Genomic DNA, 27,503 nt, shown 5'->3' with positions numbered 1-27,503 from the left:
CGACAGTAACCTTCACTTCACAGTAAAGTTCTTATGAAGCTGTTTGAGATGTGTTGACAACGTAATAAAGCCACAGATCAGAATGCAAAGCTTATTAAATGTCCACCTCATGCTGACAATATCATCGATTCTAGCCATCCGAAACATGAATTGCTAAAATCTTACTCACTTTCCTCCACTCTCCGCCCCCGCCCACCCCTCCAACCCACCTCCAAAAAAAAATAACCCACTCCCCTCCCTCCTCAGCCAGAAAACTGCAATAGTTGGGGCCATAAACAATATAACAGAAAGCGTCACTCTGCCAAAAGCAGCAATTAAGTGAAACAGGACTGGACGGGACGGGAGGGGAGGCTTTAATGATGGGGAGCGTTTTAAAGATCAAGAGGGAGCTGTTAAGACAAATGCAATATGGTGGATATTTTTAATACTTCTCTAAATAATGTTTTTACCTAAAATACACAAGTTTGGATTTTCCAGCAACGTGAGGAAACCACACGATTTCTCCCAGTAACGGAGAAAAAAAAGGGATCGGTAGTGAAACGGTCACACAAAACCTAGAGTATGTTCGTATTTGTAAGTCAACAAGACCTGATGGAGTGAAGCCAAAAATACTTGAGGAAATCGGGTTAGGGTGAGGTCTAGTTGACATTTTATGCAATGAGCTGCAAGAGCAGTACCCCAGGATAGGAAAATAGCTAATGTTCCAATTTTCAAATAGGTCAGCAGCATAACCTTGGAAATTATAGGCCTGTTAACTTGACATTAATAGTAGGAAAAACATTCGAGCCTATTATAAAGGAAGCAATTCAAGCACATTTAACAAGAGTAGAGGCAAGCGTTCTAAGGGTTTACGAAGGCCAGGTCGTGCCTAACAAATGCAATGGATCTCTTTGTGAGCTGATCAGAATTGGCAGATGGTGGAAATGAGGTGGGCAACACACATCTAGACTCTCGGCAGGGATCTGATAAGCTGCTTGACAAAAAGACTTGAGGCTCAAGCAAAATCTCTTGGGACAAAGGAGGATGTTGTAAATTGGATAACATATGGCCTCAATAATAGGAAGCAAGGGAGAGGGATCAATGATAGTGCTTCTAATTAGGCAGCAACAACCAGCCAAGACTTTGAGATCTCCGATCTTGTTGGAGAAATTGGAAGTGGAATGTCTAAAGCTGTCCAGCTGAAAGGTTTAAGTTGTGTCGGAAAAGCGGGATGCTTTGGAGAGAAGGGATAACGTTCAAAAAGATGTACGAAGAGTTGTTAACTGGCAGGTGAATCTCGAATAGTACAGGACTGAACACCGAGACGAGTAAAGCAATACAAATCAGTACGAAACACAGGAAGCCGATCATTAAATAAGGCAAGTCAGAAAAAAAGATTCCAGGTGGAACAATTGACCAAATATTGGATGTGAGGCACCAGTGTGGAACAGCAGTTAAAGAGGCCAATAAAACAAGTCCAAGGAAGCGATATTGACATTCTGCAAAGCATTAGTGAGACAATTAAATATTGGGTCCGGTTATACAAAGATGCAAAAGGCAGCAGAAAGGATTCAGAGAAAGGCAAATAGATAACTCAAGACCGAACATCGGTGCGCTACCAAGAGCGGTTAATAAATCCAGCTACATTTTCACCGCATGCCCAGAATCTCTTCCTAATCCTTCAAGTCGCCGTCACTCCGACAGCACAAGAAGCAAATCGATTGTTGGGTTGAACGTGCGAATAAGTTAACAGTGCCTCAAGCAAATAAGCGGTCAGTCCCCGCATCGAGTATAATGTAACTCTGAGCCAAGGAAAGTCAAGGTTCGTCGATCTCCGCAGTGCTCACCATAATGAAACTCCTTGACCTTACTCGGCCAATGCTGGTTCTCCGTACAAAAATGCAAGTTTCTGAAAGACACGGTTTAGTGCCCTCGTGTTCAGTGCTACAGCAACCGCTGAAGGTTCAAGTACAGATCAGAGCCGCAGTGAACAGGGCAGAGCTGAGCGGTAGCGTTCAGTGAGGAGAAACGGGGGGAAGAGGAGAGATGTCAGGGGACAACTGGTATCTGTAGTAGAGCAATCAATCACACAGAGCAACAATCTGGGAGTAGTCCATTTCTCCTCAGCCTCAGCTCAGCTACAACAAGCGACAGGCCGGTCGCACGAGAGAATGTGACCAAAACTCCCCTCCTCCACTAAGCATCGCTTTATGGAGCCAAAATTTAAAATGGGGAATTGCAGTAGTCGGGACGAGGTGGGAGTGGGTCAGGGGGGGTTGGGTGGTGCTGAAAAATGTCTCCCCCACTACGTACAGATCTTCAAACAGAAACTGCATTATTCAGCATTATCGTGTTACGCTTGCATCGCCGGACAGTGGAAATATAATTGTTTAATCCTTAAACTGGTCCAAAATAATAAAGAATCCTTGCATTTGATATAGCGCCTTATCGCATTTTGAGACGACTCAAAGCGCTTCAAACAATATATTGTAAAGTGGATTGACTGTACATTTTGTGGGGGAAACACGGCAGCCAATTGCGCACAGCGGCGTCCCACAACCAGTCGTGGATTGAACTACACTGAGACTGCAAATGACTGCAGAATGCAAAACCACAACCATCTCTTCCCATCACATACTCCATCCTAGCTGACCCCTCTTCCAGAAGGCATACACTTAAGATGCGTGGCATTTGAAAAATAGAAGATTTGTCTGGGGTAATTGGTGTTAATAGTGCACATTTTAATGGGGTTCTTCTACGTGGCAGTTAAATAGATTCATTGTGAATTCAGAGTGGTTTCAAGTGTGGCGCTGTGTCAAATGTGCCTCTATTAAGTAACATGACCCAGTAGGTCAGGCTGTGAGCAGGACTGACATACCAAAAGGGTATGCTTACGCCTGTATCAGCCATCAAGAGTACGAACTATTGAGTGACCTTACCTTGACATGCATTGAGAAATAACTTTTATGGTCCCTTATTGCATTGAAATATCTTAGGGTATTTCTCAAGGAATTACTGTCAGGTGCAGTGACTACTTTTATATTAAAAAAAATCATCTTTGCATTTGACCTAGCGACTTTCGCATTGAGAGAACGTCTCAAAGCTCTTCACAGGATATAGTTGAAGGCAAGTGCGGCAGCCAAGTGTACCATTAAGATCTCACAAAAGAGATACTGAGCAAAGCTCCCACCCGCTCCCCACTCCCCCACTCAACATGTGGGAAGAAACATCAAACAAGGTCTAGGTTTACTCTATTTACGTAGCATTTCAGACCATTCAGAATAAGTCCTTAAAAAAGACTACCAAAAACTGGCTTGAAAGTTAAAGCTGTCTTTCAGAATTTGCCCAACTCTGAACCCTGTGAAATGCTATGTAAACAGATCAAATCCACTACCGTTAAATCAACGTAAACAATATGAAATAGCAAAATGGGTTCTGTTATAATTACGATCACAGTTCATAATCGGGGAGCGATGCAAAGCCACACATTAGCGGAGTTATGGATATTGACACATCTTATTTTCCACTGTAATGACTTGGTTGGTTGCAAAATGAAAGTATCAGTTGTCTTCCTTGAGATAAGAAACCAAAAACTCGCGCTCTGCCGTCTCAGGACACATCCAGGAATTGGTTCTTTGTTGCAACGATAACTTACTTTTGGCACGTCAACAGTCACCTCCCTCATGGCACTCGGCTTGACATCAGCCATCGCTTGCAGGAAGTCATTGAAAGCTATCTTCACTGACCCAGCCACCTCACCGTCTGAGGGGCTGACACGCTCACTCAGTGCCCGACGTAAAGCACACAGACCTGTCAGAAACAAAAGCATCCAAGTGTCACCATTAGGCCTGGAGGTTGCTGAGTGACAGACACAAGCTTTCCTTACAAATAAATCCTGAGTTTATTCCTATCCATTCGCTTCAACCTTTGTAAAAGATTTCTTCCCCCTGCCCCCCGCCTCCAGCTCTCTCTACCCACCTCTCTCTCCTTTCTCCTCTCCACAAGGCCCACTGAGCCATCCACTGCGATCAAGTTCCTCAGACGCCCTCCTGTATCCCTGCCTGAGCAGCTATTATTCAGGTGAGAGTCTGCACGACGAATACTGACGGGCTAATCCACATGGTTTGGGCGAGTGGCCATCGTGGCTGAGTTTGATCCAGTCCTGTCCATCTGGCCCTTCGGGAACCCTGGCTGATGTCCCCCTCCCTAACCCAGAGGCCTGAAGTCAACTGTAGCTTCAACTGCTGCCCCGCCCACAAAACACACAGTCATTCACTTCACAGTGGATTCTCAGTGACTTCTGTTTTTGTTTCGAAATAAATAGAAATAGATAGCTCCAGTTCCAAAAGGGTGGTGGGGTGGCTAGCACCAGTACAGGTAGGTTTGGCCAAATTAACCCCTGGTGAATGATTTTATGGATTCCCAATTGTCGCTTTCCAACATAGCCAAATTAAGCAATACGGCACATTGCACATCTTAAGACCAGCTGATATGCGTGGTACATAAGTGTATGTGTGTGTGTGTGTGTGGTGGGGGGTAAGCAAAACACGTTGACTGATTCTGTATCTCAGCCCTGAAACCAGAGACCCTCTGGTCTGTATGGCTCAGTACTGCACTGCATTGCACTGGATGGTGCTTTTCTTTCTTAACCCAGTCGGTCATAAGGGCAACTTGGTGTTTTCAAGAAGGGTGGAGGGAAGCATTTTGCTTTTCACAGCTATTCACTGGCACACAAAGGTCACGCCCCAACTTAGACCCATCTCGCACCGGATTTTAAGCACCGGTGTCAAATCCGTGTCAAAGTTCATCATCGCTTGTGTGTCTTTAACAGAAACTAAAAACATTGAAACTGAAAAAGGATCTGGGTTCACAGCTGTACGTGTGTGTGTGGGTGTGGGTGTGGGTGTGGGGGGGCGGTCTATGTGTGTGTGTGGAGGGGGGGGGTGCATATGTGTATGTGGGGGTGATCATCCCACACAACATGCAGTACTGATAATGACCCGGTGATGTCAACATTTTCTTTCCCCTTTTCCGTTCGACGGAAAAATAAGTAATGGTTAAAGAAGAGAGAGACAGTGCTCCTCTGCCGTTTCCCTCTCCACTACATTTCCAACAGCAGCACATTCCAACAATCTATCGCTGCGATTTCCACGTGTAGGTGGGAGGCGTGGAATCCTCAGTTTGGGTTTGGAGACTTTTAAGCACGGTGATGGGTTTCCGCACGTGTCAGACATCCGGCTGACCACCCCCCCCCCAAAAAAAAACCATTAATGATGAAAAAGGAAGGGAACCTGCAACTTTCACCTCCACAACCAAAGTGGAAGAAAATTAATTTCCACGACACTGGCCGGCTGATTGGGCAAGGCTATCAATATCTAAACCGAAAGCATTTTTCAGCAAAGATTCACAAGAGAGTTTCGAATAAGCAAAGCCTTTTGGCCATTCAACCTCATTCCTCAAGTGTCCTGGCCGCAACCATCCTTTCCTAGTAGCTTTTTCCAATCATTAATTACTCTCCGTGGAAAGAAACCATGATTGTACGATTCCTCCTCGCAGTCTGCCCTGAAATTGCCCTTCGCAATTCCTTTACTCCTGGGAAATGCAGTCAGGTGAAAAGCACACGTTCCAATCATAAATAACAATCCTTACATTTCGATGTCTCGCCGTATCACATCGTTGAGATGTCTCAAAATATTTCACAGGAATTTACTGTACTGTAAGTGTAGTGACTATTTCGTAGACGAACAGGACAGCCAACTTGCGCAGAGCAATGCACCACAAACAGCCGTGGAGCGAATGACCAATTTTATCGGAGGGTGGGTTGCGGGGGAAGCTACGAAAGCAATTTTTCTTTCTTTGGTACAAAAAAAATATCTCTTTCTTTGGAAGCGTCTCAGATATGACCATCGGAGTGCAACTGCGCTATAAAAGGAGCTGTGACAGTGAGCTGTTCAGAAAGCTGAGGGTTGCTGAGGGTTACAACATGTTAGCCTCACCTCCACCTCAAGTCTCCCCCTGACCAGAAAAGCAATCACAAGCAACTCGAATGTAAAACTGGAAAGGAGGGCAGGTGCCGTCTGGGTGGGGGAGATAATATTCATAATAATACTTGCATTTGACATCGCGCCTGATCACTTTGTTGAGACATCTCAAAGCGCTTCACAAAATACGCTGTAAAGTGGATTGATTGTGTGTTTTGTGGGGGCGAAATGCAGCAGCCAGTTGCGCACAGCAGTGTCTCACAAACAGTCGTTTTAAAATAAAATGTTAGGATGAGGGGGAGAAGGCAGGTGAGGGAAAACAGGCAGGGGAATGGGGTGCCAGTGGGGTAGGGGGTCGGGGTGTGGGCAAGGTCAATTTTACTTTAGTAAAGCCGTTCTCTGAGAGGAAGTAAACGAAAAGCAACGAAAAGGATTTCAATGTGCATTGAAGCACATTTGGTGTTCAAATTAACCACTTGCTATTTTAATGATTTTTGTTTCCAACAGAAAAAAAAAGTGTGAATTTTTATTGCTGTGACCGCAGTGTAACATCTGTTTCCACCGCTGGTAAATCTATGGGTGTACACAGGAAACAGAATAAATCTCTAGGGGAAACATGAAGGTCAAAAGTTTAGTCTTGCGAGAGAGAGCAAGAGCGAGAGAGAGAGAGATGTAACCTCTTGGTACCAAAAAGTCTGAAATGCTGATTCACCGACTCTGGAGACTGTGCATTGTGAGGAACCACACACCTCACCTCATCAAGTTCTCTCTCTCTCTCCCCCCAGATTCACGCAGTCTTTCTTCAAGTGCACGGAGGCTATTTGACCAGGTTTTCTTTCGAGTCGGGTTGATTTTGAATTGGACGCTGCTGTGCGCAATTGGCTGCCGTGATTCACCCACAAAATATACAGTCGATTCACTTTACAGTGTATCCTGGGAAGCGCTTTGAGACGTCTCGAAGACCTGATAAGGCGCTGTACAAATGCAAGGATTATTATATTATTATTATTACCTCCATTGATGGAAGGAGAATCAAGGTTATGCCTGGACCCTTTTTCACCCATTATCCACATACGTCTGTCCTAAACCTGCCCTTCGCAGCCCTGAACCTATATAACTCTATATATACTGTCGCATTGGCCTGAGGAAAGAGAAAGACTCGCACTGTATGGGGTTGGGAGGTGTGGGGGAGAGAGATAGAGCGAGAGAAAAAGTGAGAGAGAGGGCTGGCACTGTGTAGGTGGGAAAGGGAGAGAGAGGGGTGCGGATGGGGAGGGGAGCTAGTGCTGTATAGAGGAGAAAAAAAAAGAGATGCCCTAGCACTTTACAGGATGATAGCGAAAGCCTGGCACTGTAAGGAGAGAGAGAGAGCCAAGTGCTAACACAGAGTTGGACTTTAGTGACAGGATTAACTTGTGGTGGTGGGAGATTTTCCGCTAGTATTGCAGATTGTGTGACCACCTGACATTGACATATTTTGATATCCACAGGAGGGTGGATCCCAATCTCACGCACACACACACGCGCGCACACATGCACACGCATCTTGTGTCCCAAACAAAATTCCACCTACTGGCTCTTGTTCGCCTCCTAAACACAGACACGATACTTTACAGTAAATCACGTGAAAGCTTCGAGCAGTACTCCTCGACATGAAAGGTGCTGCAACGCATGCAAGGAGATACTATTATCGATTTTATTAACAGACAGATTGCCTCTTCGAATCTGTCAGGTTTTCGGTGTCCAGCGAGAACGTAGGAGCGTATGAGAGGCTTTCAACATGTCATGCCACAGGCAAGCAGGTTGGCTCAGTGATGTTCTTACAGAACATCAGAACCTGTGCCCTCAACCGCGTAACAAAGAACCTAAATACTAAGGGAACTGAGTAGTGACAATGATTATTATTGTTGGTTTTACTGATGAGACATATTCTCTCTGTCCAGATAGATCTAGGAGTGTACGGGGCGGGTGATCGATCACTCTGACTTTCTGTCTCCCACAGCTCGGCACATAACTCGTCTTAAAGAACAGAACTCGCAGCCCCCTCCCCCCTGACCCCCCCAGGTAATACCCAGATTACACTCCAGCTGTAGCACCGCAGTGCCGCTCTCAGGGGCTCTCTCTTTCTCTCTCTCTCTCGCGCTCTCTCTCTTTGCAGTTTGTTTCTGTATTTCTGAAATGCAATCCATGTAAAACCCGTCAGCGCATCTGAAAAGCTGAGCTCTGTCTGATCCTCATCGGGAAACAAAAAAGGTCACAATCTGCACAAACAAACCCCCTCCCACCCCCACCCCTCGCTCATTAGGGTTGATCGATCGTTTTCCGCGATTACTCAGTCACCGGTTCAGTGCGGTGTGTGGGGGGGGAGTGGGGAGGGAGGGAGGGAGGGAGGAGGGGAGGAGGGGAGGGGGTTGGGGGAGGAGAGCGCACAATTTTTCAGAAAATAACACAGAAATGAAAAAACAACCGCAGAGTGGAAATTGAAGAAAGTGTCTTCCTGTTTCCTCCTTCCATTATCTGGCCCGGCTCAGCTACAGCCACACGGTCCCCAGTCAATACTCCGGCCAGAAGCAACGTTTGACCCTTTGAGTGCCAGATAACCGTGCGCCACTCGGTCGCGCTCGGATGACTGCCCTGCCCTTCCCTGCCCTGCCTCACAGACAAGACATCTACAGAAGCGATTCCGTGAAGTTCAACGGTACGCGAGGTGGTGGAGAAGCAATCACAATAGATCTAACCAACGCTTTACCAGATGCTTTGCCCTCCCCACCCCCAAACCCCTGGACACAAAGGGGTTAAAGCACACTGGGGTTGAGGAAACTATTTACCATCAGACATATTCCTGTCCTGTTTATTTTTTCAAGGTCTGGCTGAATCTCAGATAATATTCTGCAGGCCCAGCACAAGGTCAAACTGTTCCAGCCCCGATCTTGTTTGTGTTCCCCGAGGCTACACATCAATACTCTTCCGAAACCACTGCCGGATAAGCAGGGGACTCGTTCTGAATTAATGCAAGAAAACATCTGGTCCGAGCTCGGGCAAGGAAAATCAATCTGATTAGAAAGTCAACCACTCGTTCTTTCTCCCGGCAACATTAATTAAAAGAAGCACCCACAGCCCCCACCCAACGCCCCCCCCCCCCCCCCCCCCCCCCCACTGCCCCTTGCGTTTGGGATTCCACACAAACCCGCTTTCGCCAAGAGAGCAAAACTGAATTCTCAACAAGTGGGGAATCATTTCTGACTCGCACACACTGTCCGAATTTGCACAAGCTCCCTTTTGCAACGAGCTAAATGCTTAACACGCAATGATATTTTGAACCCCAAATTCCCTACGGTTCTTAGCCTCAAGTATCCCACGGCACTGATTCACAAAGAGAATGGAGTTTCTCCCGGTGTCCTGGCCAACAATCCCCCAAATAAAATTCATCGCTCACATCACAGTCACTCCTGTTAAGCTCTTTGGGACGTCCCACTGACACTGAAAGGAGCTCCACCAACTGCATGGATTATTATTAATCATTACCATTATATTAAGACCATCGTCTTAAGATTTATCAACTGTCGGCATTTTGGAAGCTATTCTTAAATTGGGCCTTAAATTTGGAAGCCAAACCTCCACGGATCTGTTTGGCTGCTGCAGAATTAACTTCTTAATTAACACTGAATGACTGTTTCCCGAACTGCTCACAAACGTAGATTCTAAGACAATATTGTTGAGCCTAAGAACTTGAGAAATTTTGAGCCCTGGGTTGCACAAGGTACTTCAATCCCCCGTCTTTTCTAATAATTATTATCATAATATCTTTGCATTTGGTACAACTCGAAAAACATTGAAAATCTCTTCGTAAGTAATAGCGGTAAGGTGTAGTGACTATGTATTTACAGATAAACATGACAGCCAATTGGTGCACAGCAATGTCCACAAACCACGTGAAGTGAATAACCGATTTTTAATCTGGAGATTGTCAGCCGTGAGTCACATCAGCCACAGGATTCTTAACATCCACCTCAACAGATATTTTGTGACGGACTGAATTGATTTTCTTTTTAATAAAAGGCTACCTTTCAATTGAAGTCTGCAGGTTGCATTGCTCAAAGCTACCCAGGTGCATTTCACAGGCAACACTTCATTATAATAATATTATTGTTACTATATTATTATATTATTATAATAATTACACTATTATTGTTATTATTATAATACTATTATTATAACAATAGTATTATTATAATTATAATTACAATAATATTATTATTATCTTCCAACAATAACTGCAACCATATAGCTCTTACGGTTCTACAAAGGTTCGGACTTCATCATTTCTGTTAAACAGTGCGTGTTTTTTTTAAACCACTGCATCAATTTCCTTATTTGCTCCAGTGACAAGGGTCTCAGTGATAATAAGGTGGTGTAGCTTTGCATCCCACGCACTGTATTGAGACCTCAGGTGCACTGAGTTGTAGCTAAGTTTGGTTTGTGTCTCAAACCTACCAAGATCTTACACAGAAGAGATGCAGTGCACCATAATGTGGATTCTTAAAATCCCAATAAGCATCATAGCGAGGCGAGATAGTTAGGTTTGATGGTCATTTGGGGAAAAATAAAGTAAAGTGAACACCCTGAACTTTGATTAATGTTAATAATAATAATCAGAAATGTTCAACGAGCGCACAGTAAAAAATAACATCAGTCAAATCACCATTACTGCAAAACATTGTTAACAGCCCTGAACTCATGTGACAAAGAACTGCGGAATGATCTGTTTTTCATTAACTGCAGCTCTTTTGAAAAAAAAACGATAATAATAATAATAATTCGGTCACTTCAATCCACCACTGTTTGTGGGGACGCTGCTGTGCGCAATTGGCTGCTGCGATTCGCCCACAAAACATACAGTCAATTCACTCCACGGCTGTTTTGGGGGGCATCGCACACAGCCTTTCTTAACATTCTCAAAATTCCGTGATGTCTCGACGACGTGACACGGTGCTATATCGAATGCAATGATTACACCTTGCGCATCTCGCAAAGGTTTCTCACCCAGCGAATGGTTGGCATGTAGAACGTCTTTCTGACCTGAAAGGCGCTATACAAATGTAATAGGTTGGTGGTGGTGGTGGTGGAATCCATTATAGCTTTCAAGAGGGAAGTTGACCGGCATGTGAAAGAGACGAGCTTGAAGGGGCATAAAAAGGGGTGATGGGTTTGAAGTGATATCCTTGCTGTGTTAGTCAGGGCAAGCTTGATGGGCCGAATGGCCTACTTCTGTGCTGTAGATCTTTACCGTTTCCATTGTTTTTAAGGCTGAACCCGTTGCTGAATCTTCCAGCAGATATTTAAATAAATAATCCTGGCATTTGATTTAGCAACTGTAACATCAAAACATCTCAAAGAGCTTCACAGGTCACTATACCCGCTGTCAAGTGTAGTGACTGTATTTATAGGCAAATGTTGCAGCCAATTTGCGCACAGGAACGTCCCACAAACAGCCATAAAGTGAGCGACCAATCTTATCTGGGGGATCATCTGAGAAATTCTTTTCTCTTTGCGAATCGTGCCATGGGATCGTTTAACCTCTACTCAAACAGGCATGAAGGGAACTCGGTTTAACGTCTCAAACGAAGGACAGCACCTTCAGCATCGCTGCACCTACCAGCCCTAGTTGCGTCTCAGTCACTGTTACAAAGAGTTAATCAGGGAACAGTCAGAGGCTATTGATTGGAGTCTGATCCACATTTTCCATTCTGTGCACAGGGAAACAAAAATACTTTCCTGACATCCCTATTATTTATGTAAAACACAATGCAGGTTTTCTCACTATGTACTGCTCAGCTTATCCTACACATGACCCCTATCCAACCAGGTGCTGAAGAGCTTTGTGAGTTTGGAAATGTAATTATCGCAGCAACTGGCATTAAGAAGTAGCAAAGAACTGTTTTGGGGGCACGAGTCCAGAGAAAGAGTGAAAAAAAAAGCTGCATTCTTACACGCTCAAGGTCAGAGCTGGAGAAACAGAAACTGCCATCTGTTGTAGACGAGATGTTTCTCTTGAGGTTAAAGTGAGGGGAAAACCATCGAGAATCCTGGTTCGTGACCCATCGGGGCTCCAGAGTGAACAGAGTCGTTCGAGAGAGTTCGCTCACGTGTTTGCGATGGGGTCCTGTGTCGGTCCAACCTGCTTTGGCCAGCTGGACGGCTGACACACGCGGAAACCCATCACCACCACACTGCGCTGAAAAGAATTATCCCAACCAGGCTGGGAGTTCCTCATGTGTGACCTGCGCAGTTGCTGACCTCAGGCACATTGCACTGGGGATGAGCCTGAATACAAGTCAGAGCATTCACACGATCCAGAGAAGGTTGGGGAGGTGGGGGGGGGGGGAGATTTTGAGTGGGGGGATGGGGGAGCATACCAAACAGAGAGAGAGAGAGAGACAGACATTGATGCACGTCATTCACTGGCTGACTCAATGAAGCATAAGCTTGGAAAGGTGATCAATTTCCCCCCACTTTTCTCCCCACTCGCTTCAGAGATGTTACCTGTCCTTCCCCCTCTCCCAAGGGGAAGAGTTAGAGCGCGTTCCGTGTGCGCTTGCCTGCGCACCACCAACAACAACTTGCACTTATATAGCGCCCTCCACGCAGGGCAGAGTGTCAGAGCTCTTAACAGTGGTGGAGCCTGACTCCGAGCGGGGGATGTGTGTGGGGGGGGGGCAAAGGGAGAAAACCTAATTCTACGGCACCAAACTCCTGACCAGGACAAGCCGTTGCCTTCATAAAACGGGTGGATTTTGTTCCCGAGCGCCTCCTCCCGGCACACTGAAAGCACGTGAGCGCTCTCTCTCTCCACCACCACCTGCCCATCAATCAACCTGGAGCAGCACAGAGCCACGGCAGTGGAGCCAGGAACAGGCACAGCCCTCAGTCCACCGTTTCTTAGAGCAGCGAACAGAAGCATTTGCCAATCTTGTACTCCAATTTTTGTTCCACAAGCACGGCAAACCCCCTTACCCCCTTACTCCCTCCCCCACCCCCACAACTTCCACCCCCAACCCAAATCAGTGTATCAGCGTTACGCTGTTGCGTGGTGTCATGGGGCAACGGGCTTTGTAACGAGGGGGGGAATATAATGATATAATAATCCTTGCATTTGATGAGGTACCAAAATCACGTTCTCTCAAAGCGCTTCGCAGAATATAAAGGGCATTTTGTGGGCGAAGCGCGGCAGCCAATTGCAGGCAGCAGCGTCGTGGATCGAGTAATCAAATATTCTTTTTTTTTGTGCGGGATTATCACCCCCCGGAAAGAGATCTAACAACCAGGTTCTTGCTTACTGCCAGGTAAACAGAGGCGTGCGGAGTAAGGAAACTTGCCTAAGGTTTCTCTCCGCACGGGAATTGAACCCAGGTTCTCGCTTGCGAGGCGAGTTCGCTAACCAACCCACCACGGGCCACCACAGACATAGGGAGAAAAGAGCTGGTCATTTCTTACTTTCCTTCTGCTGTGTTTTAATAGCTTCCCACCCTCGTAATTCACTCCTTCCAACACAAGTTCTGTAAAAGATATGAGGGAATGCATTCCCTTCAATCTGTCTGTCCTTCTGTACAAATATATAGCCTACAAATACAGTCACTACACTTACAACAGTAATAGTAATCCTTACATTTGATATAGCATCTTATTACATCATCGAGATGTCTCAAAGTGCTTCACAGGTTCACGGTAAAGTGCAGCGACTGTATTTGTTGGCAAATGCAGCAGCCATTATGAGCTCAGCAACAGAATGACCTATTTTACAGTAAGTTCCTTGAAGCTCATTAATACGTCTTTCAAGGGATTTACTGTAAAACAGGTCATTCGAGGGATTTACCAAATGTAAGGATAATTATATTATTATTATTACTAAAACCTGGGAGGTCGTCTCCCGAGGTCTTGCATTTGATGTTGCACCTTATCACAACATCTCGAAGCACTTCACAGGATATAGTGTAAAGTGGAGTGGAGTGAGTCACCAATTTGATTTATAATAATAACAATCCTCACATTTGATATAACACCTTATCACATCTTCTCGACGTCTCAAAGAGCTTCACAGAATAAATAGACTGTAAAGTGAATTGACTGTATATTTGTGGGCGAACGCAGCAGCCAATTGCGCACAACAGTGCCCCACAAACAGTCGTGGATTGAAATGACCAAATTATTATTGTTTTTTATTATCGGGCGTGTGGAGTGAGGAAACTTGCCCAAGGTTTCGCCCTCCGCCGGGAATCGAACACAGGTCTCTCGCTCGCGAGGTGAGAGCTCTAACCACTGAGTTTACAGGACTCCACAGATATCTGGGGGATTGTTGGCCAAGACACCGAGAGAAACTCCCTTCGCTTTTGAAGCAGTGCCACAGAATCTTTGACATCCAACTGCACAGGCAGACGGGACCTCGGGTTGACATCTCATCTGACAACACAACAGCCCCCACCATTGGAGTGTCAGCTTCGACTATGTGCCTCCAAGTCCCCGACGTGGGGTTTGAGCCCACGACCTTCTGACTCCGAGGCAAGAGTGCTACCAACTGCATGAGGCTGACACACCGTGATAATGTAATGCGAACCATATCGCCTCGCACGCGAGAGACCTGGGTTCGATTCGCGGCAGGTCAGTCAGGGCCAAACCTTGGGCAAGTTTCCTCACTCCACACACAGCCCTAAATAATAATCCCTCCAGAAAAAAAACAATAATAAATTTGGTCACTTCAATCCACGGCTGTTTGTGGGGACGCTGCTGTGCGCGATTGGCTGCCGCGTTTCACCCACAAAATATACAGCCAATTCACTTCGCAGTGTACCCTGAGAAACGCTTCGAGACGTCTCGAAGACGCGATAAGGCGTGATATGAAAATGCCAGGATTATTATTACCAATCATTGCTTTTTTTAAAAAAAATTATTCACTGACCAAACTGCCCCCATTTTACTTAAATCCTCAAATGCTGGCACGCCCGTGTTGCAACTGACTTTGCCGTGTGATTTTTGTCGTGATGTTCAGTTTAGTCTGATTGAGACTGACTAACTAATTAACTAATTAACTAACCAACTAACTTAACTGACTAACGGCAGCTTTCTTGTCTCCGGGTAATACCCATGTTGACCACGCGATGGCGCAAAACGAAATAATAAAAAGACAGCAGCAGCAGCGAGGGCGGGCGGGGGGTGGGGGGGCGGGCGGGGGGTTTGGCCCTCGTGGCCCAGTACTTGCCGGCTTCCTTGCAGACGGCGGCCAGATCAGCTCCGACGTAGCCGTGGGCAGCATCCGCCAACCGCACCAGCTCCGCCTCCCTCAGCGAAGCCGGAACGTTCCTCAACAGCTTCCTCAGGATGTCCGCCCGCTGCTCGGGGCTGGGGATCCCGACTTCGATTTCTTTGTCGAACCGTCCGGGTCTGCGCAGCGCGGGGTCCAGGGCGTGAGGGCGGTTCGTGGCACCCAGGACCACCAGCTGGCCACGACTGCCCTCCTGGTACAGTGGGGGATGGGGGGGGCCCCAGAAAAAAGGTCAAGACGGTCAAGAAGCCAAACTCACCCAACGCGTTCACCGCCAGCCAGAGCAGGTCAACAGTCACCAGCCCAGCGCTGCCAGCCCAGCCCTGCCCTGCTCAGCCCTGCCCAGCCCTGCCCTGCCCAGCCCAGCCCTGCCCTGCCCTGCCCAGCTCAGCCCTGCCCTGCCCTGCCCTGCCCAGCTCAGCCCAGCCCTGCTCAGCCCAGCCCTGCTCAGCCCTGCCCTGCCCAGCCCACCAGGAACTCAATAAGCTATAATTGGAGACATCGTCGGGCGCAATTGGCTGCCGCCTTTCACCCACAAAACACACAGTCACTACACTTTCCAGTGTACCCCGTGAAACGCTTTGAGACGTCTCGAAGACGTGATCAGGCGCCAGATCAAATGCAAGGATTTTTATTATTGTATTATTATTATTGTATATTATATTATAATATTATTATAATTATTATATTATTGTTGTTGTTATAATAAACCAACCCAAGAGCAGGCAACAAGGAAACCTGGTTAAGAGTACGGTTGGTTGAGTGATTGAATCTGGGTTGTCACATCACTGCTGACTTGTGTTCTCTCCCGCTCTCGCTTCCTCGCGGGAGTCTGTGGCTCTCGTCTTTGCCCGGCTCCACATCCCGAGGATCAAGTTGAAGATCCACGTCCTGGATCACTTTTAAAGCCCTCCGTGGCCTTGCCCTCCTCTACCTCTGTGACCTTCTAAAAACGCTACTCACTCGCCTGCTCCCTGCGCTCGACATGGAGCGGTCAGGCTTCCAGCCTTTCTGCCCCACTCTCTGGAACTGCATCCCAGAGTCCCTACACCTCACCCCTGCCCTCAGCTCCTTCAAGGTCTGTCTCAAGACCTTCCTCTTCAACCACGCGCTTTCGATTCATCTGATGAAAGCTTCAAAGCACAACTACCGTCAAGAGTAACGACTCTTCTTGTTGGCAGAAACAGCGCCCACCCCTGCTCACACAGCCGGGTCTCACTAACAACCCGGTAGATTAACTAAAACCAACCATTCAATCTGGAAGGTTTTTGGCCAGGACACCGGGAGAAACTCTCTTCGTTTTTCCGATGTCTCATAAGATCTTTGACGTCCTCCTACAATGGACAGGCGTAACTGCGGTTTAACGTCTTATTCAAAGCACCGGGTTAACTATCTAAACGTTCTGCCCTATTCTGGTTCTGGAGCAGACACTTACACCTAACCTGGTTTTTGATGTCGGGCCTCTCTCCACCACTTTTCACGACAAAACGCTTTGTTTCTTCCCCCGTCTGTTTACATTTACAGACGCAAGGATTGTTTTACCGTCTCTGTCACACAACAGCAGCGGAAACATAACCTGATGGAGCCAGTAGGTGGCGCTGGGCTCCCACTAACACAGAGCAACAGAGTAATAACAATAATAATAATAATACTAATCCTGGCATTTGATGCAGCGCCTCATCACGACGTCGAGACGTCTCAAAGCGCTTCACAGGATACACTGTAAAGTGAATTGACTGTGTGTGTTTTGTGGGCGCAACGCGAAACAGAGGCCCGAAAAGTCTTCTCGTTCTAAGATCGGACCCCGCCTTGTTACTTTACTGCATTAACGGTGCAGCGTTGCCACAGCGTTGCTCACGACCAAAGCCAGTAAGGGATCCACTCACAGAGCCGATGCCATCCATCAGGGTGAGAAGCGAAGCCACCACTCGCTTTTCAACCTCGCTCTGGGCTCCTTCCCTCCTTGGACATAAAGCGTCGAGTTCATCTATAAAGATGATGGAAGGCTGACTGGAAAGACAGGGGTTGGGGGAACAAGGAAGTAAATTAGTAATAATGATAATAATAATCCTTGCATTTGATACAGCGCCCTATCACGTCTTCGGGACGTCTCAAAACGCTTCACAGTATACCACTGTAAAGTGTAGTGACTGTGGGCAAAACGCAAAGGTGACATGCTGAGACCGTTTAGGAACCAGCTGCCATTCTTTCCCGACAACATCGACATAAGATTTCCGTGCCAACGCCGGCAGATGAAATGCTCCCATCATTTACAGGGGCGGACACAGGCTGTCGCTTGTTTGCTTGTTTACCGTCGAGTGGCCTCTTCAAAGATCTGCCTCAGTCTTGCTTCGCTCTCTCCGTAATACCTGTCGCAGAGAGGAGGGAGGGCAGATGTGTTAACGTCACAGAGACTGGAATAACCCACCAGATAGCCAGGTCGGTCGGCGTTTAGTTACCCCCAGCGATCGGGGCAAAACCCCCAATAACAAGTGTCACGCTGTTCTGCCATCCTCTGCCCTAACACTCGACTCACTGTGTTAGATCACGGCAGAACTATGAGCGTTGGTGAGACTCGCAGAATCAGTCAAGTTACCACAGCGCACAAACATTTATTTTCAGATCATTTAAGTGTTAAAATTCAGAGGAAACATGAAGTGAGATTAGACATGTGGGGGGGTGGGTTGGGGGAGGGGGGGAATTTTCCAGGTCTGACAGACGCCGTGGTATAAATTCCCCCCAAAACAATCGGCCAAGGCAGAGATGGTTCCTGCAAAAAACAAGCGCTCGATAAACGTGTGATGAAGAAACAGGTGTTATCGGATTTGGGTAAGTGTGGAGCGAGTTAGTCCGCGCTCCGCAGGATATCGAGGTGAGGTGATGCTCAGTATCCGGGGTTTATTGTAATAAATAACGATAATCAGTGTTTAATTCAGTGTTTCGCGTCAGGAGGGCCCATCGCAAGATTTACTGTAAAGTGCAGAAACCGATTATTTTGTCAGCAAACTCACCAGCCAATTTGCGCACAGCAAAGTCCCACAAACAGCCGTGAAGTGAATGACGTCATTTTATTGGGGGACTGTTAGCCGGGAACACACCGGGAAAAACTCCCTTCTCTTTTTCGAATTGGTCGGGATCTTTAATGTCCACCTGGACACGCAGACAGCATCTCGTTTTAACATCCGAAGGCAAAGCACCTCCAACGTTGCAGCACAACCTCTCGGACTGCAATGGAGGGTCAGGTCAGACTCTTGAGCTCAAAAGGCCCTACGTGGGGCTTGAACCCACAACCTTCTGACTCGAGAGGAGAGAGTGCCACTGACTGGTGCACTGACTAGACCAGGCTGACACACTATTTTTGCGTGAGGACAAACAGCGAGGGTTGAGGAGTAGAGCCGTGGGATGAACAAACCACTCTGACCCTCGAGGAGGTACCGATGTACAATAAATGAGTGGAGTGGAGTCCGTGAGGGATTGCCTCGCACGTACTGTGCAGATAAAGCACAGTCACTTCTGAGTGGGTTTCCTTCAAGTTCAAAGAACAAATCGGTCGATATCGCTTCACGATTGGTTTATGCGTAAATTGGCTGCGGTTTACAGCTTCGCCCACAAATCACACCCTCACTGCGCGTTACAGTATCTCCTGTGAAGGCCCCTTGGGACGTCCTCCCGACACGAAAGGCACTACACCAAACACGAGGATTATTAGGATTATTTTTGACCCGATTCATTGTCAGCCCCTTTCTATTTACTGCACCTTTTATCGCAGCTCAATTGGGTTGTTTTGCTGGGCTCGGAAACCCGACCAGGGACCCAAAGACTTACTGCACTTACTTGCTCATCACTTCAGGCCCATTGATGACAGAGACGTGAGCTCCCACTTCGCTGGCCACGGCTCTGGCGATCAAAGTCTTCCCGGTGCCAGGGGGGCCGTACAGCAAGACCCCCCGGGGAGGGGCGATTCCTGAAGCCATCAAAGAAAAACGTCAACGTCTGTGCCTGGGGGGCTCAGTGCAGGGGTGGGGGAGGGAGGGGCGAGCGAGGGGGTGGCGGGGGGGGCACGGGCATCAATGTCACTCAGACCCATGTTTCTATCATCATAATCATTCAGACCCCTTCCAGGATAAGGCCTACTGTGCATCCCACAATCCCACTCCTCCACGCATCTCTAAGGACCGATCTCGGGAGGGGAGGAGGTAAGCAGGGTCTCCGTGAAGCCCTCCTGGCCCCAAGGTGACATGTTTGGCAAAACAAAAGTCAAAATCGAGTCAACCCTCTGTGGTGGTCTCGATTGTCCAGCTCCTGAGCTCGGTGGGTCCACAGTACTTGAGAGCACTGCTGACGACCTGTGGAGTCCTGTAGCTCAGTGGTTAGACCACTCGCCTCGCAAACGAGAGGACCTGGGTTCGATTCCCGGGCAGGGCAAAACATTGGGCAGGTTTCCTTACTCCACACACACGTCTCTTGTTTACCCACCAGTGAGCAGGAACTTGGTTCGCTTTTCCGGGGTAATAATTCCTTCAAAATAAGTTTAAAAAATAATTTGGTCACTTCAATCCACGACTGTTTGTGGGGACGCTGCTGTGCACAATTGGCTGCCGCGTTTCGCCCACAAATTATACAGTCACTACACTTTACAGTGTATCCTGTGAAGCACTTTGAGACATCTCGAAGACATGATAAGGCGCTGTATCAAATGCAAGGATTATTATTATGACAGCGCAGCCCCAGCCTGGCTCATTGGCAGGAATTAGAAGGCAAACCAGTCACTGGTGGCAGAGAATCATCCCAATCAGCTCCTGTTACCCCAGCAAGTCAAAGCCCTGATGGGTAGGGTGGTCCCAGCTGGACCAGCATTAAGAAAGCTTGCCAGACAGCGACATTAATGACAAGCCACGTGGCTTCAGCTGATTAGACTCCAACACACACACACTCTGGGCGTCCCAAAACCTTGGCTCCCATCCACCTGCGCCTGATACGCTCCGAAATTAGGTAAAGCAGAGAGCTTCCCTCCAGGGGAGAGAGTGCGCATCATTCCATTCCAGACACAGGGAAAATTCCTTGCGTAGGTGGGAAAACACGCGTGGAATGCTCAGTTCCGTTGAGATTCTCTGAAGGCACGGTGACGTGTCAGGAGACCAGGATGACCGTAAAAAAAAAAGACCCCAAGACCCCCTTTTTCTGCCCCGCCAAGCCCTCGTTATGCACCTGCTCCACACTCGTACCATAGGATCTGAAGAGCTCCGGCTGCTTCAGGGGCAACTCAATGGTCTCTCGAATGGCGCGGAGCTGGGCTGCCAGTCCCCCGATCGCGTCGTACGTAACCCTGGCCTCGGCCTCCTCCCGGGCAGACTCCCCACGGGCACAGTCTGGCCACTTGATCCGAGTGAGAGGAGAGATGTAGTAAAAGACCTCTCCGCCACCTCTCGCCCGCTTGTCCTGTTGCAGCATAAAGTCCTCCAGTGGAGGATCCCGCCCGGCGTCCCCCTCCCGGACCGATCCCAGGCTCTCCCCGCCCACCGCGGGGGGGCAGGGAGCTGGGGAAGCGATGGCGGCGGGGGGCCGGGCTTGGCCGGTCGGGCTCCCTTCTCCTCCAGAGTCGTCTATAGCCAGCCCGCTGAGGTGGGTGGACAGGTCTATGGCGCTGGTCTCGTGGGCCGAGGCTGGCAAGTCCACAGCCTCGCTATCCGGGGGACCCTCCAACACCACACCGTCCACTCCTTTCACCTTCGTCACCGTCGAGCTGCAAGGCCGCCCGTAAAACTGCACGTGCAGGAGGTTCCCAGGGAACACGATCTTGCCGTCTACGCGAGGAGCAAAGGGTACGTGAAACCGATGGGACGTTAATCATCGCGTGGAAGGCGGCAGATCTAACAGGGAGTTTGCGGGGAAACTTCATCGCCCCCAGGTGAGGCAGGAAGCACAACGACGCTCAAGATTTAACAGGAAACTCGGGAGAGAAGGGAATTCGAGGGTGCGGGGCAGGGGAATAAGAGGAACGGGAACTCGTCAGGAGTGTAAACACCGGGTGAGTCTTGTCTATGTCACGCCAGGTGCCGTTAACATTCAGAGCACGAGTGCAAAGGCCCAGCAAACAATCCAGGCTGGCAGCTCCCCCCACCACCACCAAACCCACCCACCCGGACACAGGCCAGAGCCCACCCTCCCCCCCACTCTCCCCAGGACGCAGACCCAAACAACAGACAATAGTAATCTATGATCAAACAAGACCAGGACACGGGGGGAAACTGCCTTCTCTCCACGAATAGTGCCACAGCATCCGTAACCGACGGGAATTCCAAGATAATGTGCCAGCAATGATTCACTGCCGGTTTGCATCGTTTTGAGCAAACCCCGCACGGTGTGTCCTTACCCAAGCTCCTCAGCAGGAAATCCGACAATTCGTCCGTCTTAAAAGAATCGTCTTGATCTCTGGAATCAACGAGAAAGGAGATTTTCTTGAAACAATCCAAACCGATTTCCTGACACAACTCCACTAACTGCTTCAAGTAACCGGATACCACTTATTTCCAGGAAATCAGAAGAATGGTTCAGATGAAAAAGATTATTCAGCCCATTTGATCTCATCTTTCCTGGAGACCCAATCTACCGACCTCCCATTACTCCATCAAGCTGTTTGGTAAACAAGTCCAGTGTCCTGGCCTCTTGATAACCTGTTCCAGCCATTAAAATGCCATAGGTAAAGAAGTACTTCCCAGTTTCTGTCCCGGAAATTGTCCCGTGTAACCCCCCTGCTTCTCTCGTTCCGCTACCTTGGCATTATCGAGTCAAGCTTCAATGTACAGGGTGTCCACAAAGTCTTGTCACCTTCTTTCCCTCCCTACACAGCACTGACCAACAACTGAAACATGTGGAGGAATGCAGAGTACTGTATTTTGAAGCACTTAATTGTAATCAGTACAAGTGTTTAACTGTAATTGAACGTCCAGACAATCGGTGTGCGTGCGCGTGTTCGTGCGCGTGCGCGAGTGAGGGCCATCATTTTCATGGCCGATAATAATCTGTCGCTATGTTCGGTGTGATATCTTCCGTGACATGGATGTGAGTGAGGAAGCAAACGGCATCTCTGACAGCTTGTTTCAGCCGCTCTGGAGTCTCATCAAATAAAAGCAGGACTTTGTGGCCACTCTGCACATTACGGGGCGAGAACCTACTCTGACTTCTCCAGATGCTGCCTTACCAGTGCCCACAGGTGCTTTAACTAGTCCGCCCAGCTCAAGTATCAGACCGATAACGAGTTGGAGAGACTCTATATGCCAGCGGATGTGAAGAGATAAGCTGGAACTCAGCATAATTGAAGCGTAAGACCAGATCTAGTGGATACAAACCTCAAAGTTAAATGTAACTCCTCCGCTTGCAAGATGGGGCTGTTCAGTGGCTGCACCGAGATCACATCATTAACCTTGACCTTCAGGCTCCTCTGGGTGATCGCACTTAACCCCACCCGATCCCTCGGGAAACCCAGCACCGGCCATGCTGTGCACACCTGAGAGATAAAATACCACAACAAGCCTCAAAACAACCTTAAGACACCTAGAAACTTACTGACTGTTAGTATGAACTGTACCATATCCGTTAGTAGAGTGGATAGCACTGTCGGACTGACTGCATTGTTTACCATTTGATCTCATCTTCCCAGGAAAACCCACCCGACCGTACCCGCACAGTAACAAGCTGTATATTAGACACGTCCGGGGTCCTGGCTTCCAGCACCCTTCCTGGTAACCTGTTCCACTCGTTAAATTATCTTCCTCTATGCAGATACTTCCTGCTGCCGGGCCTTCACCTCGACCTGGCCCTTGTTGTCCTCCTGCCTTGGCAATTCTGAAAGCAGCTGCAGTTCCCATCACTTACCTCTTGCCTGCCCGCACTGCTGGTAAGCAGGGCAGGCCGTCCGATGCAGAGAGCTACCAGTTTCATGCTATTCAGACCTAACTGCACAAGATGTTTCTGGTACGCCTTCGGGACATTCTCGTCACCTGAAAACCACAAACGTGAAACACTGAAAGTCGTTCGTCTCCCAGGCGCTAGAGAGGGAACGCAAACTCCCTCCTTCCCTCCCTCCAGTGAGCTGCCTTGGCTCCCAACTCCCCTTCGATTCATCTCCGCGAGGCAATGCTAAGCTGGGTCTCCGTCTCCCTGCTCAGGTGGATGTTCAAGCTCCCTCGAGGAAAACTCCCTACTCGAATTAACTGGTCATTTTTGCTTCATACCTCGCATTAAGACCTAGCTGTGCGTAAATGACTGTTGGTTTTGCCAATAATAAACCAGACGCTACAAATCAGACGACAGCAAATACCGTGAAGCCCAAAATACACAACTCGATTATTTCGCTTTACGGTATATTCCGTGAAAAGCGCTTTGAGACGTTTCCGTGACGTGATAAGGCGCTGCATCAAATGCGAGAATTATTATAGTATTATTATTATTATTATAACACGGTTATATGGCTGCGGATACACATTGCCTGAGGAGGGCATGTGGCGGGGGGAGGGGGGAGTGGGTAAAACGTCACCCACACTAAAAAAAATCCCCAGTGTGAGGTTGGCCTGAGAGTTTTTTGGGGGGTTAGCCGGGGGGGGGGGGGGGGGGGGGGGGGCGATACGCACGGAAACCCATCACCTTTGTTGCTTAAGAATGCAATGGCGCTCTCTCTCTCTCTCTCTCCGCTCTCTCTCCCTGGAGGGACACATCCCGTTTACCTAATTCCGGAAAATATTAGGCGCAGGGTGGCGAGAGCCGAGGCTTTTGGGGGGGGGGAGCCCAGAGTGTGCGTCGGGCTAACTGCTGGGGTCTACACCAGCTACCGAGATCGCCGTCTGGTCTGGCAAGGTCTCCGGCTGCGAGCTCGTCCAGCCAGGACCAACTCGACCCTTATAGGGCTTACGGCTCGAAGGGGTGAACAGGAGCCGAGTTACTTGACTTACCCTGGAGCAGGATGTCAGCCACGGTGAGCGAGAGGCAGGAGGGTGGCTGGGGGCTGTTAGCTGCCCCCTCCCCACCCTCCCCTCCTCCTGCACCCCCCGCCCTGAGCGGGGAGCGTTGGCTCTGGCTGCTCTCCTCCTGGCTCCTGCCAGCTTTGCACTTGCTCTTCTTTTTGGAGGACATGGTTTAATTAAAGCCCAGCCTCGCCCGTGTGCGTCTGTGTGTGTGTGTGTGTGTCTGTATCTGTGTGTCTGTCTGTGTGTCTGTCTGTGCGTCTGTATCTGTCTGTGTGTGTGTGTGTGTGTCTGTGCGTGTCTATCTATGTATGTCCTCCTGTGTGTGTGTCTGTGTGTGGGTATCTGTGTGTGTGTCAATGTGTGTTCTGTGTGTGTTTGTGCCTGTCTGTCTGCGTGTGTGTGTCTGTGTATCTGTCTGTGTGTGTGTCTATGTGTGTCTGTGTCGTTGTGTGTCTGTGTGTGTGTATGTGCCTGGGTGTCTGTGCGTGTGTGTGTCTGTCTGGGTATCTGTCTGTGTGTCTGTGTCTGTGTGGGTGGGTGTGCCTGTATTTGTGTCTGTCTATGTGTGTGTGCCTGTGTCTATGTGTGTGTGTGTCTATGTGACTATGTCTGTGTGTGTCTGTCTATGTGTGTGTGTCTGTGTCTATTTGTGTGTGTGTGTGTGTGTGCCTGTCTGTGCTGTGTGTGTTTCTCTATGTGTGTATGTGTGTGTGTGCCTGTGTGTGTGTGTGTCTGTGTGTGTCCCTGTGTGTGTGTGTCCCTGTGTGTGTGTGTCCCTGTGTGTGTGTGAACCTGTGTGTCCCTATGTGTGTGTGTGTGTCCCTGTGTGTGTGTGTGTCCCTGTGTGTGTGTGTCCCTGTGTGCCCCTATGTGTGTGTGTGTCCCTATGTGTGTGTGTGTCCCTGTGTGTGTGTGTCCGTGTGTCCCTATGTGTGTGTGTGTGTGAACCTGTGTGTCCCTATGTGTGTGTGTGTCCCTGTGTGTGTGTGTGTCCCTGTGTGTGTGTGTCCCTGTGTTGTGTGTGTGTGTCCCTGTGTGTGTGTGTGTGTGTCCTGTGTGTGTGTCCCTGTGTGTGTGTGTGTGTGTGTGTCCCTGTGTGTGTGTGTGTGTCCTGTGTGTGTGTGTGTCCTGTGTGTGTGTGTGTGTGTCCCTGTGTGTGTGTGTGTGTGTCCCTGTGTGTGTGTGTGTCCCTGTGTGTGTGTGTGTGTGTGTGTGTGTCCCTGTGTGTGTGTGTCCCTGTGTGTGTGTGTTCCTGTGTGTGTGTGTGTCCCTGTGTGTGTGTGTGTGTGTCCCTGTGTGTGTGTGTGTGTGTGTGTGTGTCCCTATCTATGTGTGTGTGTGTGTGTGTCCCTGTGTGTGTGTGTGTGTCCCTGTGTGTGTGTGTCCCTATCTATGTGTGTGTGTGTCCCTCTGTGTGTGTCCCTGTGTGTGTGTGTCCCTATCTATGTGTGTGTGTGTGTGTGTGTGTGTGTGTGTGTGTCCCTGTGTGTGTGTGTGTGTGTCCCTGTGTGTGTGTGTGTGTCCCTGTGTGTGTGTGTGTGTCCTGTGTGTGTGTGTGTCCCTGTGTGTGTGTGTGTGTCCCTGTGTGTCCCTGTGTGTGTGTGTGTGTGTCCCTGTGTGTGTGTGTGTCCCTATCTGTGTGTGTGTGTGTGTGTGTCCCTGTGTGTGTGTGTGTGTGTCCCTATCTATGTGTGTGTGTGTGTGTCCCTGTGTGTGTGTGTGTGTGTGTCCCTGTGTGTCCCTGTGTGTGTGTGTCCCTGTGTGTGTGTGTCCCTGTGTGTGTGTGTCCCTATCTATGTGTGTGTGTGTCCCTGTGTGTGTGTGTGTGTGTCCCTGTGTGTGTGTGTGTGTGTGTCCCTGTGTGTGTGTGTGTGTGTCCCTGTGTGTGTGTGTGTGTCCCTGTGTGTGTGTGTGTGTCCCTGTGTGTGTGTGTGTCCCTGTGTGTGTGTGTGTGTGTCCCTGTGTGTGTGTGTGTCCCTGTGTGTGTGTGTGTGTGTCCCTGTGTGTGTGTGTGTCTCTATGTGTGTCCCTATTATGTGTGTGTGTGTGTCCCTGTGTGTGTGTGTGTGTCCCTATCTATGTGTGTGTGTGTGTCCCTATCTATGTGTGTGTGTGTGTGTGTGTCCCTGTGTGTCTGTGTGTGTGTGTGTGTGTGTGTGTCCCTGTGTGTGTGTGTCCCTGTGTGTGTGTGTGTGTGTCCCTGTGTGTGTGTGTGTGTGTGTCCCTGTGTGTGTGTGTGTGTGTCCCTGTGTGTGTGTGTGTGTGTCCCTATCTATGTGTGTGTCCCTGTGTGTGTGTGTCCCTGTGTGTGTGTGTGTGTGTCCCTATCTGTGTGTGTGTGTGTGTGTGTCCCCACATGTGCTGTGATGCCCTTCCCTGTCAGAGGGGAATGGGCGGCTCCGCTCCGCTCCGCTCCGCTCCGCTGCGCTGCGCTGCGCTCTCTCTCTGCCGTCGGGGCGGGTTATTGGGTTATAAATAATGACTTTTTTTTAAAAAACGGGAAAAAAAAACTGCTTCGGGGCCGCAAATGTTCTGGTGTCCCCACAGGAACCCGCGGAAGCCCCCGCAGTGTGTGAGTGTGTGTGTGAGTGTGTTACACCCCCAACACCACACCCCGCGACCCTCACCGCAGGACACAGGCGGAACGTTGGGCTACTTTTTGGGCTCGTGTTGGGCTACAAAATGGTACTGCGATTTCCGGACCCCCCAAAAACCCACTTTGTAGCCCAAACTCCACCAAACAGCAGCCCCGGGCCATGCCCGGCCTCCTGCCTGCACACCGGCCTGTGCCGTACCACACACGGCTACATTACATTACATTATATTATAATATATATGTGTAACATACGCTCAGTGGTTAGAGCACTCGCCCCCCGAGCGGGAGACCTGGGGTTGGAGTGGCGCAGGTCACGGTGAAACCTCGGGCAAGTGTCCTCACTCCCGTAATAACATCTCAAGAACCCCCCCCCCCAAAAAAAAACCATAATAAATCGGCCACTTCAACCCACGGCCGTATATCGGAGGCCGCTGTGCGCCATCGGCTGCCGCCTTTCGCCCACAAAATCTCCAGTCCGCGACACTGTACAGTCTGTTCCATGAAGCGCTTTGAGACGTCTCGAAGAACGTGATCAGGCGCTGTATCCAATGCCAGGATTATTATTGCTCTTATTATATGTTATATGCAGTGCACACGCGTATATGTCGCTGCAGCATATAGATTTGAATGATAATAAATCCTCGCATTTGATGCAGCGCCTTATCACG

General features: G+C 48.9%; 1 protein-coding gene across 2 annotated transcripts in view; it reads right to left on the bottom strand.

The window, feature by feature from the left end:
- Window positions 1-24,477, bottom strand: part of spata5 (spermatogenesis associated 5) — a 158,345-nt gene extending 133,868 nt beyond the window's left edge. For both annotated transcript variants that reach the window (XM_007908282.2, XM_007908283.2), the window contains exons 1-10: window positions 24,225-24,477; window positions 23,152-23,276; window positions 22,626-22,783; window positions 21,650-21,708; window positions 20,502-21,080; window positions 19,111-19,240; window positions 17,589-17,645; window positions 17,163-17,286; window positions 15,214-15,469; window positions 3,635-3,789 (exon numbers count right to left, since the gene is read on the bottom strand). In XM_007908282.2, coding sequence (XP_007906473.2) covers window positions 3,635-3,789; window positions 15,214-15,469; window positions 17,163-17,286; window positions 17,589-17,645; window positions 19,111-19,240; window positions 20,502-21,080; window positions 21,650-21,708; window positions 22,626-22,783; window positions 23,152-23,276; window positions 24,225-24,405 — 1,824 coding nt within the window. In that variant the 5' untranslated portion in view covers window positions 24,406-24,477. The remainder of the gene's footprint in view (window positions 1-3,634; window positions 3,790-15,213; window positions 15,470-17,162; window positions 17,287-17,588; window positions 17,646-19,110; window positions 19,241-20,501; window positions 21,081-21,649; window positions 21,709-22,625; window positions 22,784-23,151; window positions 23,277-24,224) is intronic.
- Window positions 24,478-27,503: the final 3,026 nt, after the last annotated feature.

The sequence above is a fragment of the Callorhinchus milii genome, unplaced genomic scaffold, assembly GCF_018977255.1.
Source record: "Callorhinchus milii isolate IMCB2004 unplaced genomic scaffold, IMCB_Cmil_1.0 Scaffold1, whole genome shotgun sequence".
Lineage (NCBI taxonomy): Eukaryota > Metazoa > Chordata > Chondrichthyes > Chimaeriformes > Callorhinchidae > Callorhinchus > Callorhinchus milii.
This window is presented reverse-complemented; position numbering and strand designations above follow the sequence as displayed.